We start from the raw sequence: 16,708 nt of genomic DNA, 5'->3' as shown, positions 1-16,708 counted from the left end.
CCCCATGTATTTCCCCATTTTCCTTCACAACTTCCCCCCTCTCCAGATAGCCGACAGAATTCCAAGGTATACCAACTCAAAAGAAACCATCTCTCAGTTACCTTCACACAACCAGCTTTTAAAGCACTCTATACCAAAGGATATGTTTAAATGTCCTCTAAAACTACACAGTAACACAGTGCTACCTCATTCCACAGTCAAGTAGTAACTAAAGAGCACAATTAACAGGAAGGTAAGGCACTTGTATTTGGAAACTCCACATCTACCTTATCATACCCCACTGCCACAGTCCAGATGGACCAGTGCTGTGCCCAACACCATTAATTCATGTGTTTCATGTTTGATGTGCTCAGGTTGGACACTTTACACCAAATGCAGGTGGGAGGCTGCTTATGTCACTCAGGAAACTGAAATCTGCTTCTACATTAGTTCACTGAGAGCACAGGGAACTCTTCTCCAATGAGATGAGATAAATATGAGTTAGGAGGACTGGTGACAGCACCTGATGGACGTAATCTGTATTTCAACAGCATGTTTCCTTAGTTTCTGTTAAATTACTTCAAACTCCATACAAAACTGTGCCATTCTGGATATTGTGATTAAAATACCAGCTTAACAAGACACATCTACTCAACCCACTAATTTTCTTATTTTAAAAGCCACATAAACATTAAGCAGAGTGCTGTTAAAAATTATAGTGATACTGCGGGGAAAAAACCCAACCCAAGTCAAAACAAAAACTCCACTATCTAACGAATGCTACAGATCTGAGTAAGACCTGCACAGTCAGTGCTAAGTTTCCCAGTAGAACCCAGTGTATCACGGGGCACAGAAGCTCCACTGCTCTTCATTTGTCTCCCACTTTAGATGAAAGCCGCAAGAGAGACTGCAACATCAGTTTAACCTCTACAACTCAAAGGAAATCCAGAGGTAGGAGAAATTCAAGCTACAAAGGCAGACTTCTAGTCAGACAATATGGTCTCAGGAGCATCCAGACAAAGTTTAAGTGAGGCAGAATGGTACCTCAAGGCACAGATCACTATTTTCCTGGAACAAACAGCCAGGCAGGCACACGCGACACCAAGATTAAAAATGCTGAAAGTCAAACAAGGCTTTACCAAAATTAAAGAGCAACAAAACTGAGAACATAGGGAAAAAATGAATTCTACAAATAATTGTTTCCAAAATAAAACCACTGCTCTTAAGAATATTAGTAAAGTGGAAGCTAAACCACGAATTGCTGCTACAAGTGCTGACTGGCAGAGTAATAACAGACAAGATATTGACTGCACAGGCTCAGCCTCCCCTTTATCTGGTGCCTCATACCTCTGAGCTGTTGAATGAGCAATTCACATGACACCGTGACATGGCCAAAGTGTTAATCAATTCCTTTTCTACATGGTAAAACCCAAGTTAAAGATCAAATGAAAACTGGCCAAAGAACTCAAGCCTGTAACACGCAATTAGCCCTCACTGCCTCTGTACCTGTTTAATGTGACATCTCCTACGCAAAGGAATGTGATATCAGAGACCTCACTTCTTCTTTTAAAGCCTGCTAACCAGGACAAAAACATCCCAAGGCCAATTCTGTGCAACAGAAATTCACATTAAGTAAAGGCAGATTAAACATTGAGAAAAGAACTCAGCTTCTGAGTTCTTCTGAGGCAAAGCCTTCAAGTATTGAATGAGTTAAAGAAAAAATGGCCAGAACAGAGCAATTAAGAGTCTGGGTTTAATCAATGTCAGTGTTTAACATGCATGTTTGCACAAACATATTTTGAGCTACTAATGGTGAAGAGCACAAATATGCAATTAAGTGCAACTCTGCAGTTCAAATGCTATTAAACCAATGGGCCTGACGTGTCAAAGGTGCTCATGCTGCACACTGCAAGCTTTGATCAAGTTTAGAAGGGTCCAAAGTAAACTGAGGTTTCATCTTCAAGGCTTCAACAGTAAACTCTGATTTGTTTTGTAACTACTCACTACTGATTTGAAACATTAAAACCAGTTACCACCAGCTCTGCAGAGCCAACCTTTCCTTCCTTTGTTCATAATATGCCTACTGCTATTCCCTTTGCAACACTTTCCCTGGAAGGATGCCACTTTCAATGCTAATTCAAGAAAAAACTTAAATAGCCAATTCTCTTCTGCCTTTTTTCACTGGATTTGTAATATTTTTCTCAGAGTGCAGTAACGGTGCCAAAAACCCAATAAAAACATTGTAGAAGCCTTTTACTTTAACAGTAGTTATGATGTTGAATTGTCTTGTCTTTAAAGAGAAGCCAAGACGGCAACTCTGAAACCTTACTCAAATTTGAATCATATGCAAACCAGCATTGCTGACGGATCAGTGATTAGGGCTAGAGGAAGCACTGCTAGAAGCTTGTTCTGTAGAACACAGGACAAATTGAACCTCCTATTTCAATCACCCAGCCCAAGTAATCTACGACAAGAGACGTAGGCACTTCCACCTTGGCCTCAGAAGGTGAAGCAGGAAGATGTTACACGCTAACGTACAGCCAAGGCTTTCAGCTTGTACATCAGAGAGGATTTTTAGCACTTAATTTCCACTGCCACATGCAGAATGCAGAGCCTGTCCCCATTTACATGCAGACAGAGTAGTCTGAAAGAGGGGGTGATGGATCTAATACAATTTCACCTGAGTTTTCCAATGCATGTTTCATTCATCAGCTTGCCCGTACTGCAGAAAGCCCTAATTCCACAGCGAGAGACCCTCAGGTGGCTCATTTCCATTCATTCCAAAGCCTAACAGGAATCTACACGAGCACAAAGGTCTGTGCAGGCTGGCAGAGCTGCAAAGAAGGGGCCAGGAAGTAGGGACAGATTTATTCTTTAAAATAAAACACTTAGAACATCCCTATCTACACAGACTTACTATTTTTTCTCCCAACCCTTCCAATTTCCACAATCTGGGCAGGCACCGCTCTCTCCACTGGTGTGCCTAAAGGTGCAATGTCATGCTTGGCACAAGCAAATCTAAGACTGCTGCTCCCAAACAGGGTGTTTTCACCCACTCCAGGCCTATACTGACGTTACCTCCCCTGCCCTTGCACCTCTGGTGTAGCTGCAGGATGAATTATCAGCTCAGCACTCCAAAGCTGCGCAAGTATGATAGCAATGAAAGGTCCTTGGCAGACAATTTCAGATGGTTCTTTCAGACACAGCTGTTTTCTACTCCTCCGAAAGAAGAATCCATCCCATTCCCTTTCTCCCCACCGCCTGCTCTTTCCCAGTACTCTCCCAGTCTCTTCTGTCTGAAGTGGTCACACAACGCAGTTAACATCTCTGCTATTCAAGTCTGAGGGCAAGTCAGAAGATCAATACCCACAGCCAGGAGCACCATTTGCCCACACTCCTCCAGCTCAGCAGAGAAGCAAATGCCAGAATAAAAGTCCATAGAACTCCGAATTCTTGTACTGAACCAGGAAACCAGGATGCACCAGAACTTCCAAATCGGTATCTTACGCAGATACTAAGTTTACTTCAAGACCTCCTCAAAAGTCTGGTAGTCTCCTAAGGGGTAGGAGAAACTACCTACGGAGACCCCAACAAGCCCTACTCTAGGTAAGCCTCTCTTATGGCAACAAAGTGCTTCTGAAGTGCCCTTTTGCTTGACTACATGTTTCAAGAAGTGAGAGCAAGTTGCCTTTCCAACCATCTATGTCCAAATTATCTATTAACTTGTCTGTGAAAGCCAAAAACATTGAGGGCTAGGCAATTTAGAAGTATTTGGTCCTGAATAAGTGCAACACTGTCAAATTTCTCTGGACACCAGACAGTAATCACTCCCGATACAGGAGCACCACCTCCTCACCTAGGAGTTCAGACTCAGTTTTTACTATGAATCACACAGGCTTACCATGAAGATTTGGGTTTATTTATAAGAACGCAAGGCAAACAGTTCTTGCACGCACATTCATACACTTCCATTCTATTGAATCCTCGCTTATTTAATTTCCCAAGAAGCAGAAAGCCTTTCATTGCTCTAATTTGCAGGTGTGATCAGAGACTGATGTGTGCTTCCAAGTGTCATTTCAAGATAATACATTTTTGAGACAAAATGGAAAGCAGATTAATTTACCCACTACGAGTTACTGAGTTCTGCAGCCTTCCAGTTTATCTTGCTCCAAGTCTCTACAGCTTTATTTCAGCTTTCCTCTTCAGCTACTTACTTATGAGATTTAGATTCAAAGACATTCCACCTAATAAAGGGAACTAAGCAACTGCTCAACCTGAAGCAGATATTTTCTTCTAGAAAACTTGCATTGAGTAATTATTCCTAGAAGTAGCAGTATATTCTTCATCCCATCTGCTCCAAATCTATAAATATTGGGTAATGGAGAGCCCATTTTGCATTTACATTAAAGTGATGTTCATAGCAGACCCATTACAAAACAGCTCTCATGTCATTTAAATTCAAAGTCCCATCCAGAACCTAGGACTTATCTGCATTTCAATGCTACATTTGCTCTGACATTATGCATCTTCTTCTGGGAAAAGCAAATTCCTTGAAACAACAAACCTCTCATTCTTCAGCTTTAAATCAGGCAGGAACATATGCACGTACAAACACAAGGTGAAAAGAGAAAGAGCTCATTAAATGCCCACCAGTCCCTACGCATCTCTACGTCACTGCTACACGGGAATAACCACTCAGCTCCCAGTGACAGCTCCTGATCAACCCAAAAATGCACTCATAGGCAATTTCACCCCATGGCACAGCAAGCTATGCATTTGCTTCTATTCTTTAGCTCAGCAATTGGGAATATAAGCATAAAACCCCTTGAGATTTGTTGCTCCCTCCCCTCTCCCAAAACCTGCAAAGGAACTAGACTTATGAGCCTCCTCAGGTTCCAGAAAAGTCATGAGGGTGCTGAGGTCAGGCATTAGAAGAATAAGTGTGAAGACTGCCCGTAAAACTGTTTAATTCTGAGAGTTTCAAGACACATCTTCAAGATTTTAAGACCACTTGCCCGCCTCCTCACTAGGTTCTTCTATATTCTGTAAAGCTTTACCTACAGATCGGCACGTTGCAAAGCAGGAATTAAAACCACAAAGAGTGGATTTTCTAAGAATTTTTAGCTCCATTTGCAGTAGTATTTTTAGAATATTCATATGAATGCATGTTTAGAGACAAAAGTTACTTAACTAAATATAGACTTTATATACATCAAGTCTGAACAGCAGTATTTTTATAAAGAATATGTGTATTCATGGATTCTCATAAAACATTTAACGGACTAATTTAGAAAGACATTTAGCAAAAAAAAACCCCCAACCTCCCACCAAATCTGTAAAATGTTTTCTAACACCAGCAGGGATTTGCTTTCCAGACACCAAAACCAGCCTCTCAAAGTGCCCTCCCAAAGGTTCTGCAACCCACTTGAAATATTCTTGTTAAGTTCCAATCTCAGGAGGTGCTGAGCATCCATCAACTTTAATGGGATATTTAGATGTTTCACACTCACTAAGAATCTAAACGTGAACTTTAGTTTTTGGATGCTAAAGCATCTGCTTTGAGAAATCTTGACTGATGATCTCAAAATACAGACAACTTTAAACCCAAGTATACCTCTTCTTGCATAATTGGTATCCATATCCTTAAAATGCACCATCACAAAATCTGAAGACTTGAACAAGATACTCTCTAGTATGTCTTCACGTTTTGGCCCCAAACTGGATTCTGCAGTTTTCCGATGAGCAGCATCGAGCACTAAATCACACTGTTGGAGACATAAAAAGAATACACTAACTTAATGCACAATAAGCTCCTCAGTAACTTCATATGCTGGCAAAAACCAAACAGTTAACAACAGTTTGCAAAAATGAACCTGCTTCTGCAAACCTAGATGCGAACAGGCAAAATAATAACAAATACATTTTAATCAAACATTGATTATTCAGTATTAGGCTCTTTTAAAATAGGGAAGAGCCAAAATGAAAACTTACCTTAGGACTGTAGGTTTTAAAAACTCCTTCATATATACCACCATTTTTCACCTGTACTTCACATTTGGATCCCTAGAATGCAAGAAAAATGAAAACATAGCTTTCTACCAGCTTGACAAATGACATTTGAGTGATTCTCTCAAAGCTGTATTTTCTATGTAAGCACAATGCATAAAAATACAGCTCAGTTTTTAGTCAAATCATCTATTCAACACTTGCCCATTTCTAAACATGCCACTGTGTTCTGCAGATGCGAACAGCTGGGTGTGCAGCACCATTTGTTCTGAAAGGATCTAAAGATACTCACAGAAGCACATTTGGTGCTCATCAGACTCTTGACCAGTTAATGCACACAAACATGGTTTTTGTACAAAAGCAAAATCTGTGCCTACGTGTGGGTACAAGCAAGGATGAAAGCTTCTCCTGGGCTCAAGCAGATGCAGGACAGTCTGCCTTAGTTAATTTTGGCATGTTGGGATTTCCCTTAAAATCTGGGGAGAAAGGCTTCCATTCCCTGCACACAGACTCATTTTATTTAGCCATAACCTCTCTAAAGACAGCGAATTCAAAATATGACCAGTGCACCTAAGAAATCTGCTGTAACTCTGCAAATTGTATTTGAACCTTTCCAAGCCAAAAACACAGAATAGCTATTACTGTGCTTCTTTAAAGTTCAATCTTGGCAAAAGATGCCTACTGTTAGATTTTCATATTCACTCCATTATATCACAATTAACGGACTAGTTAACAATTCTATGTCTCTATGGCAACTGTTTAGCCCCCCGTTCTAAATAGGAAGACTTACAACAACTGATGTCAGTATGTGAACCATTCTCATGTTTGCATAGATGCCATCAAAAGAAATCTGAAAAACAGAAAAAGATGTTGTCATGAATATAGGAGAAACACCTGTAACAACTCAAAAAGCAAAATAACACAGGTTTTCATCAGCATGTGCTAATTCCTAGCAAAAAGGGTCCCAAATCTTACTCAAGTCAATATACATAGAACTTGGGTCAAATGAGATTTTGAGGGGACTCTTACCCCTTTCTCTGATCGATTAAAGAGCTAACACTCTTCCAAACAAGATAAACAGCACAGTGTCCCTAATGTCACTCAACAAGGGAATTCTGCTGGCTCATATGCACAGGCTCCTAACTGAAAACCTTGCTAACATCCCTCACTGGTTTAAGAGCCATCAACAGGATAAGGTACTTCAACTGCTATATTAGTAAAGAAAGATGCTTTCAGGGCCTGCTGAAGTACATCCTTCCATCTAACAGACCAGGTCACACGTGTTAATAGGAGCTAAAGTCATCAAATTGTGGAGCATCAAAGAGCTACAAAACCTGTCATAAAATTAGTCAAAAGTAATTCACTGCAGAACCAGGATGTGTGATCCTACACCAGGAGAGCTGACCAAGTATCACCCAGGTTGCCAGATGACACACTCACACAGGCATACATGAAGTGGTCAAGATGTCTGTGTTTTGCTGCAACATCTGGTATCTGTCCCCTGTCAAATTCCTGCTTGTAAAACAAGAGATGCTGAAACATGCAAGGACTCCACCACATTTTGAGCTTTTTAACTGACAACGTATCTTTTAAACTGTCAGCTGCTTAATCCCCTTACTCCTCCTGCACCTTCCTGGTCTGAAAAGACATGTTTAAGGACACTCCCATGCTCAGCACTCAGCACGGAGGTGATGTTTAGTGTTTGCATATGGCTTTTTTCACCACTCTTCCTCAAAGCTTCTTTATTTTTACTGAGGTGTCTTGGTATCTTCAATAAACATTTATGTAAGTGAGCTATAGTCCTTTCAAACCTTCCTATTTCTGCCCTATACCCCAAAATTAGTCATCCTTGAAAACCAGGCCAATAACAAATTAGCAAATATTTGATTAGTGCAGTTCAAAGATCCACATCTTCAGTTTTGATAAAATTATGTTCTACAAGTCAAGGCACACCTATACTTCAACTATATACAGCCTTGACAGTAACTGAAGCTACACGTTCAGGTTACTGGTTACCTATTTTATAGTAAAACTAAACAAAATTGTTACTTTTATTTGACTAAATGTTGTCTTACTATCATCTACTTAAGGAAAAAGCCAATGCTATAATCTTCAGCTAAGAACTAATTCAAAAGCATTGCCTTAAGTTCAATGTTACCCGTATCTACAACTACAATTGCAAGAAAATGCAGATTTATATTAGTGTAGTCAAAAGTTGAAGTGAGCCTTTCCCTCTTCACCCTCCCAGGAGGCTTAAAAGAATGCAAGATGCTACATCTTTAGAAAAGCATAACTCAGTCCAAAGTATTCACCACGGTATCCAAAGGGAAAAATGGAGAGGATAACCCCATATCTGCTATTCTTACATCGATACTTGGGTTCACTGTACATTAATTGTTTCCTTATGTGTATATATGTATTCCTTATGCTATCTAGGAGTGGTAGAATGAGGAAAACACACACTTACAGTAGGCTGAGGCGGTCCTTTGCCACTGCTGCGACCTCTGAAATTAAATACATACATGGGATATGATTAAAAGAACTGCTGAAACCAGTACATTTCTTAACAATTAAGAATTCAAAACCCCATTTTAATTTAATGTGGAGAATGGGATCAGAGAAAAACAGAGCTCCCCTAGAGCAGAACTTGACAACTACAGGGCCCACTGCATCTATCCTCCAAATTACTGTCCCACAAGCAAGTGACACTGGTTAGTAGGCGAGAGGGTTACTTACAATAAATTAAAGGACAAAATGAAGAAAACACTAAGCCTGTGTCATTATAAAAATCTAAAAATATTATCTCTGAAGTAGAATCATAGAATCATAGAATGGTTTGGGTTGGAAGGGACCTTAAAGCTCATCCAGTTCCAACCCCCTGCCATGGGCAGGGACACCTTCCACTAGAGCAGGTTGCTCCAAGCCCCATCCAACTTGGCTGGCTGAATCACGTAACTAAAGCAAATTCCAAAACTTATGGCACACAAAACCAAGATCCACTTCCAGACCCAATCCCTTTTTAGCCCAGGGTCCTCTCTTTAGACTAGAGGCTCAGTACATTGTCACTGTCCATTTGGTTAAGGGCCACCCAAACAACAGAGCCCTGCAGTACACTGCGGACGAGCCTCAACTGTAAGGTCCTACCTACAGAGCTCGCTTGTAACTACTACCACAACCCAGCAAGGGAAGCTAATGGAGTCTATCTATCCCCTCCAAAACACTAACAGCTTTTAATGCAAATCTGTCATCGTGTAGCACTCAGGACACTTCAAAAAGCTTTTAGATTAACCTGTATGCCCCGAATTCCTTGCAAACCGAGATGTACCAGCTCGTCCCCTCCACCTCAGACACGTGAGTCCCAACAGCATCCCTGCAGCCAAGCAAGTCCACAAGAGCTACAATTCTTCAACCTCACCAACGTGCCTTATTTCAAAGTTACCTCCTTGTACCAAGAAGTCCTAGTTTCAAATATTTCTCATAGTGGTTTAGATTTGTTATTCCAATGACTTCAGAAGTGCAGACCGTAATGTGAAGCGAAATAAAGTCTTCTATAAAAATAAATTCATTTTAAAACAGACCCATCTTACAGATGCAGAACCATTTAATTAGAGAAAGCCACCAAAGAGTCATCTCCAGGTTTCAAAATATCCAAACAACACTGAAGTCTAAATCCAACTGAATGTCAACAGCATTACAAAAGCATTCAATCGCTTCTGTAAACATGATGCTGTGGTTGAATACAACCTTGCTCTCAAAACAACATCTCCTTATAAACAGGGCTCAGGAGTTAGCCAGGAAATCAAAGAAACTTCTCCCAGTGAACCTAAATATCCCAATGAATTCTGCAGAAATCAGAAGCATGAAAGGCCTTAAGGAGGTAAAAATGAAAACCCACTAAACTATTACCTGACTTAAGAAAAGGAGCTTCTGAAACAGCACCATAGTCTCACAGAGCACCAGACACATGGGTGACATTTGCTGATTGGCAGTAACTGCAGATTTCAGGTGCCTAGCTGACATTTCAGGATACTTGCAGAGCACTCGTCTCACAAAAGAAAAAAACCTTAATACAAATAGCCTTTATTTAATTACCTATCAGCCTTAACTTCCCAACTTCAGCCTTGCTCTGGAGACAAGCAAGTCCCACCATTTATTACATGTGCCATATCTCAAATGGCTGCCTATGGCACAGTGCTGCAGTGAGCCCTGCACGAGCCTGGAACATCATTTTCAGCCAAATGATCCTCTTCTTTCTGAGAGGCATTTCACCAGATGTGAAACTCCCAAATAAGAGAAAGGTGCAGCCCAATTCTGATTTCTCCTTTTATTACAATCAGAAGCATCAACAACACGGTCTTTGAAACAACGTGGCTTAAGTCAAACAGTTTCACCAGTTCCCTCTGCTGCTCTCAAAGATTTTGGAAGATACTCCTTCCTACATCAGCTATAGAAATGGTCAAAAGTAAGAGTTTGGTACATTTGAAATAGAAAGCCCTCCCATTTTTAGTGACCAGTATTCTTAGAACTTAAATAACTGGGTTGCTAGACTGGTCAGAAGGTTTGGAGTATTCCGTTTAAGCATCAAAAGAAGTATTCTAGATTTGCCATCTCCTACCACATCTCCAAAATTACTGTTCCTACCCACTTTTCTTTAAGAAACAATCTGATTCTGCTCATCCTCATGGGCAAAAGGCCTTAACTTCTACATCAGACCAAGAGTTAAGCCACTTGCAGAGATTCTACACACTGTTCTGGTCTCTTTACAGACCTGACCTTTTGTTTTCCAGCTACAAGTGCTAAAAACAAACCTTTCGGAAAAAAAGGAAAGACATTCACTAAGATGAAAATAAAAAGACATTCACCAATTCTGCTGATGCTACAATTCGGTCAAAACTGTGTTTCTTCTGCTAAAATCAAGGCCATCAACTTGAGGTTTATATTCCCACAGGTGAAGACTCAAGCTCAAACTACCCCTTGACACATCTCTGATGTACCTTATGGGAATAAAGTGGGACCTTTACAAAGTGGAAAGTAGATGGTCTTTGCCAGAAGTTGACCACAACTTAAAACAGAGGTAACGCTAAGAAATGGTAGAAGAAACTGCAAGGCTCAGCGGCAATTTGGTGCTGCCACCTAAAACCACACCTTGAAAACACTAAGTATGGTAAATAAAACCAAAACCCCAACATTTTGTATTGCAGAAATGTGGTTAAAGGAGGTGGGAGAAGGGACAGCAGCCTGGCAAATCCGACTGTTAACCCTCTGCTCTGGGACAGCAAAGTCCCAAGTGAGAAAGATGCTGCACCAGACAAAGCAACAACCGAGCAATTAAACTCAGCAGCCAACTCACTGCAGGCCAAGAGCTACACCTTAAGAGTGAAAGTCTCTCTAAGGGCTTAATCCCAAATCCTGCACAAGCAACATTCTTCCCCAGGAGCAACTTGCAAATTTTTTCTATTTTTATGAGCATTTACTATTCTGTTCCTCAGCATCCCTCATGTTTACATGCCAAGTGGAGCGTTTGTATAAGCAAAACAAGGTCACACATTTCTATTTTCCCAGTTAAGTGAAAACTAATGCAAGGTTCACAAATCCTTCCAGGATGTGAAAGGAAGTCTCAGGTTTTCTCTCCAGCAGCATCTTCCTTTTGAGACTAAGAAACAAATGCAACCATACTGCAGTGTCTAGGGCAGAGGTGCAGCTACAAAGACTTGAATTTAACAACAGTGGATAGATGTTTCTGGAGCACTGGTGGACATTACCAGAGCTTTGAAAACAAATATACAGGATACTCGAAAGGAGTTTCATCACAAGCACAGAGAGCTGGCAAAGCTTTCTTCTAAGGGAGAAAGCAGAAGTACAAGGGTTTAAGTGCAGCACTTGTCTATACAAGTCAAAGGAATCGAAGCAGTCAAATTAAGAAGTCCTGCAGCGTTGTTTTCTGTAGTTTTTCCCCAATACTGACATTAATAATGCCAGCTCCTGTCTTCTTACAAGATGACAACTTCTGTAGCGTCTGAATATGTAAGTAACCTGACTCAAGTCTGACCCAGTGCACATCTGTAACCTGCTGGTGGACTTAGTCATTGAAGAACCTTCTTCATATACATTGTCATGAACCAGTCGTTAAATTCAAACCTACTCCAAAGCACATATATAACATCATACTAAAGTGCATTAACGCCGATAGAGACCTGCAGGTTATCCATTCACTTTGCTCAGCAGTTTAGCACTGCTGCATTAAAACCAACACATACACACAGAGATGTTAGAAAAAACTAGAAAAACTGAATGAAACGTGTTGATCAAACCTCCAGAACAGTCCTTTCCATGAGAGCAGAGTGCCTCAGCACTCGATATTCCCAATTACTTCAATCTGAGCAGAATGGACACCTCTCTTCTGCCCTTTCCTTAAGCCTTTAGTTAGCCTAGTAAAAGAGGATGTCAAGGAAAAAGGAAGCGAAGAGTAGGCAAAAAGTGTTGAGTCTCAAAAGCAAGCTACACAACATGGGATCATTTCAGTTTTAACTTTTCAATGGCCAGAGCCATTTATAAAAAGACAGTAACTGAGGGTATCCTTTAACAGCCTTCCAAGTCCAGTTAGGCAAGAAAACTACCAAATCAAAAGGAAAGAGACCTTCTGCCACAACTGTAACTACACACGTAACCCTGAGTCTCAGGTGTTTTGCCTTCAGACAAAATAACAATGGGGAAAAACCGATAACAAAAAAGGATGCAGTGCTTGAAGGAATGCTGGGCCAGATGCACTTTCACCTCCCTGTGCTTCTGGAAGAGCAAAATGGAACTAAACCCCAAAAAGTAGGTACTGGATGATGTTCTGACAAGCACAGCAGAGCAGGTCTGTGTACGAGGTCTACTTCTTCTCCAAGTGCAGCTCAACATGCCACTGGCAGCCCCCAACAGCCTCATTTCCCATCTGCCATATTGCACAGGCACTTGCTATTGAACACAGTATTTCACTTAGTGCCTGTTTCTAAAACAAGGTATTAATCCTTCTCGTTTGTTTTTCTTGAACATCTTTAAAGAGACCTTCATTGGTCATTTTTCCCCTTATGTAAAAGAAATTAATATCATGACAGCAAATACTGCAGTATCTTAGTTGCTGACACAAGATTTCATCTTTTCTAATAGGAAATATGTGTATCCATCATTACGAAACCAGGGATGCAGATGCAGCGAGCAAAGCTGACCCTGCTCTCACTGCCAGCCCTACAAGGACCAGGTGCTTTGCCCACCTCAGTCTTACAGTGACAAACACACAGCAGAAAATCAGGTCCAGGACAATTCACTATCGATGTGTTTTCTACCCAAACCTAAGCCTTTAAGAGCAACTTAGCCATGTAAAGTAACATTTTTTTGCATCTCAAGAGGAGAATGTTAGTGCTGCAGGGAAATGAGCTGCCAGGAAGAAAGCTTGGCATGAACTGGAGATGTTTAAGTTTATATTCAATAATATAATGCTTCAAACTGAAATCAAGATGAAGGCCAGCTAAAATCCGATTTGATGTTTCAAACAGAAAAGCCACTCGGCTTTTCATTTCCATGGACTGATTTGCAGCATGAACCACCTTTGAATTTGTACTCCCCAAAAGATCAGACTTTCCTTTAGGACAGCAACAGGAGCAGATCTCTGAAGGGGTTCCACGGGGCTCCACCAGCCCAGGGGCTGTGATTTTACAGACCCTTCATTCAGAAATAGCTGGAAAAATTGATTAACAAACAGAGGAGAGTGTGAACACCTCTGAGGGAACGTGTCAGCTGTTGAGCAGCCCCACTGGGACTCCCTAAGGAGTTCTGGAGTGGAATTTATCCAACAAAACTAGAAAGGCAGCACCGGGAGGAGAAATCCAGTGGCTTTCATCTTAAAACTTAAAAACTGAAGCCCACATCCCCTCATGTACAGGGACCAGTGCTCACTATTGTACTGTATGTAAAAAGAAAGCTGTAGGTTTTGTTGCCCTTCAGGTTAACCTCTACAGTGCCACTGTGTGTTGGCAGGGATAACTGTTTAGCAAAGCACAGTAAACATCATGTTCAATGTAAACAGCAACATATAAAGACTAGTAAATCCCTGCAATGAGCTGCTGAAGTATTACTGTTATTATTTAAATGTATTTTGTTCTTTTCAACCCTACCAAAGCTTTTCTGCTCCCAGTTCCACAGACCGGCAACAAAGTAAAACCCTATTTCCAGTGATGTCCAACAATGGGGCCACTGTAAATTCTGTTTTATTGCCAGGGCACAAAACCGAGTAGAAGAATAAAAGCCAAGTTAAAGAGCAAGATGAATAAAACTTGAGATGAAACTGCTCTGAGTGACTATGACCTTCAGAACTGTTACCGTCCTGCTCCGATTGTTTGGTATGACCCCCACAGCACTGGGGAAAATTTACAACGCTAGGAAGTTTATTATTTTCTTTCCCTTTTCTCCCTTAAACGTGTGAATCTGCAGAGCTCGGAGCAGGAGCGGGATCACCCTTCCCGAGGCGGTGTGAGGCAGCGGGGCCTCCGCAGCCTGCGCGGGGAGGGCGAGAGGCGAGGCGGGGGGCCGGAGCCGGCTGCGAACCCCCCCCATAGCCCTCACCCCCCCCACACACACGTGGGGAATAAAGCGAAGCCGTGCTTGGAGCCGCCATCCACCGGCGAGGCCAACGGGCGCTCCCGCGGCCTCCCTTCCCGCGAGAATTTTATTGCGATTTAAATAAATCACATTTATATATCTATTAGGATTAATAAAAACGCGCCCCAGTGCGGGGATGGGGCTCGGCGCAGCCGGGACTCGCTGCTTTCCACCTCCCCCCCCCTCCCGCTCCCCGGCAGGATCCTGCCTCCCCCCCTCCTCCCCTCCCCGGGGCCAGCCCCGCCGCCCCCCGCCCCGCGGCCGCCGCCATCGCGGCCGGCACCTTCCCGCCGCCGGCCCCCCGCACACGTGCGGCCGCCGGCTCCGGCGCCTCGCCCCGCCGCCCCCCGCTCCATCCACCGCCACCGCCACCACCCCCCCTCTCCATCCCCGCCGCCGCCTCCTCAGCAGGCGGGTCACGTTGGCCCGGGGGAAGCGGCGCCCCCCGCCGCAGGCCCCCGCCAGGCCGCGGGGGGCTTCACCCGCCGAGCCCGTCACGGAAAATGGAGGTCCCGCCGTGCCCGCCCAGCCGTCCCCGGCCGCCTGAAGGGCAACCGGCCGCGGCCTGGCCTCGCGGCCTCGCCCCGGCGGCACTGCGGAACCGGCGGGCCGCTCGGCGGGCCTGCGTGCGCCCCGCCCGCCGCCATGCCGGCTCCCGCCCCGCCGGGCGGAGCCCCCCGCGCCGGGCCGCGGCCCCCGCCGTGCAGCAGGCCCCGCTCCCCCCCCCTCGCCGCCGCCCATGGAGGCCGGTGCGGGAGCGGGGGGGTGGGGGGGGCGGCGGAGGAGGGGGGGGGGGGAGCAGCGCCCGCGCCGGGCGCTCCGCAGCGGGGCCGGGGCCAAGGCCGGTCCCGCCGCCGCTGTCGCCGCGCACCCACCTGCCCATGTTCTGCCTCCCGCCGCCCGCGGCTGACGGGAGGCCGGGGCCGCCACCGCCGCCGCCGGGGGGCTTGCGGTTGTTGCCGGCGGCCTGCGGCGCCGCCGCTTGCTTGAGGGACATGACGAGAGGGACGAGGGCCGGGGTGCGCGCCGGGGCTGGGCGAGGGCCGGTCCGCGGGGCCTCGCTGCGCTGGCGGGGCCGGGGCGCCGCTGGCTCGGCCGGTTGCTCCCAAACAGTGCGAGCGGGGCGGAGGGAGCGGAGCGCGGCGCGGAAGGATCCGCGGAGAGAAGGGAAGGGAGGTGGGGGGGGCTGGGGAGGGGAGGCCGGGCCGGGCGGGCGGGTGAGGGTGGCGGCGAGGCGGAGGGTGGCGGCGGTCTCCCCCGCCGCCTCTCGGGTACCTCCGCGGTGCGGGACGGCGGGGGGACGAGGCGGCGGCAGCGGAACGGACGGCGGCGGGCGCGGACTCTTTACGGGAAGTCGGAGGGCGCCGCGGCGGTGCTGCGGCGGGTGAAGGGGCGGAGGCGGGAGGCGGGGAGGGGAGGGGGACACGTGAGGCGGCGGCGCGGGACGGCGGCAGCTCCCGCCGCAGCCCCGCCGAGGGGCCGGGCCGTGAGGCCCCCGGGGCCGCAGCCGCCCCCCCCCAGCCCCGCAGGAACGACCCCGGTGTCCCCGTTCCCCCCCCTTCCCCGGCGGACACCCCGCAGCGGGGAGCGTCCCTTCGCACCCAGCGGTGCTGCGGCCTCCGGGCCGGGCCTGGCGCTGCCCGCCCGGGCGGGAGCGCGGCGGGTTCGGCCCCGCAGCGCGGCGTGTGAGGGAGAATCTGACATAGAGACACCGAACTGAGGGGGAAAAATGGCCGAGGCTCCGGCAGGCGGCGGGAGGCGCAATGGAGCGCCCCAGTCCCCCCCGCGGCCGGTAGCCAAGCTGCAGGCCGGCTCCTGCCGTCAGCCACAGAGCCCAGCCATGGCCAGTGAGCGCCTGCATCCATCGCGCTGCCGCTCGGGGCCAGCTGAGGGAAGGCAAGATGGGGCTGAGGGGTCGGCGCATCCCTTGCTGACAGCGCCTCTGTAGCACGGATGTACATTTGGGGTATTTCCCATCTCCCCCAAATCGCTGCAAGCCAAAGAAATCATAAAATTCACATTGAATATTTGAGCCGTGTTCTCCCATGGCTCCATGTTGTACCCATCCACCACAGAATCAACC

General features: G+C 45.7%; 1 protein-coding gene across 13 annotated transcripts in view; it reads right to left on the bottom strand.

Moving 5' to 3' along the window:
• ATXN2 (ataxin 2) overlaps window positions 1-15,775 on the bottom strand; it is a 51,556-nt gene extending 35,781 nt beyond the window's left edge. For 10 of the 13 annotated variants that reach the window (XM_030500654.2, XM_030500659.2, XM_030500655.2 and 7 more), the window contains exons 1-5: window positions 15,501-15,763; window positions 8,453-8,489; window positions 6,776-6,835; window positions 5,971-6,042; window positions 5,594-5,744 (exon numbers count right to left, since the gene is read on the bottom strand). In XM_030500654.2, the coding sequence (XP_030356514.1) occupies window positions 5,594-5,744; window positions 5,971-6,042; window positions 6,776-6,835; window positions 8,453-8,489; window positions 15,501-15,622 (442 nt within the window). In that variant the 5' untranslated portion in view covers window positions 15,623-15,763. Of the gene's footprint in view, window positions 1-5,593; window positions 5,745-5,970; window positions 6,043-6,775; window positions 6,836-8,452; window positions 8,490-15,500 lie in introns of all 13 variants that reach the window. The other 3 variants (XM_030500664.1, XM_030500667.1, XM_030500668.2) reach the window with 3 other exon arrangements.
• Between the last annotated feature and the right edge of the window lie 933 nt (window positions 15,776-16,708).

Source organism: Strigops habroptila, chromosome 11, assembly GCF_004027225.2.
Source record: "Strigops habroptila isolate Jane chromosome 11, bStrHab1.2.pri, whole genome shotgun sequence".
NCBI classification, from domain to species: Eukaryota; Metazoa; Chordata; class Aves; order Psittaciformes; family Psittacidae; genus Strigops; species Strigops habroptila.
The sequence above is the reverse complement of the archived record's forward strand: the minus strand, read 5'-3'. Positions and strand labels throughout refer to the sequence as shown.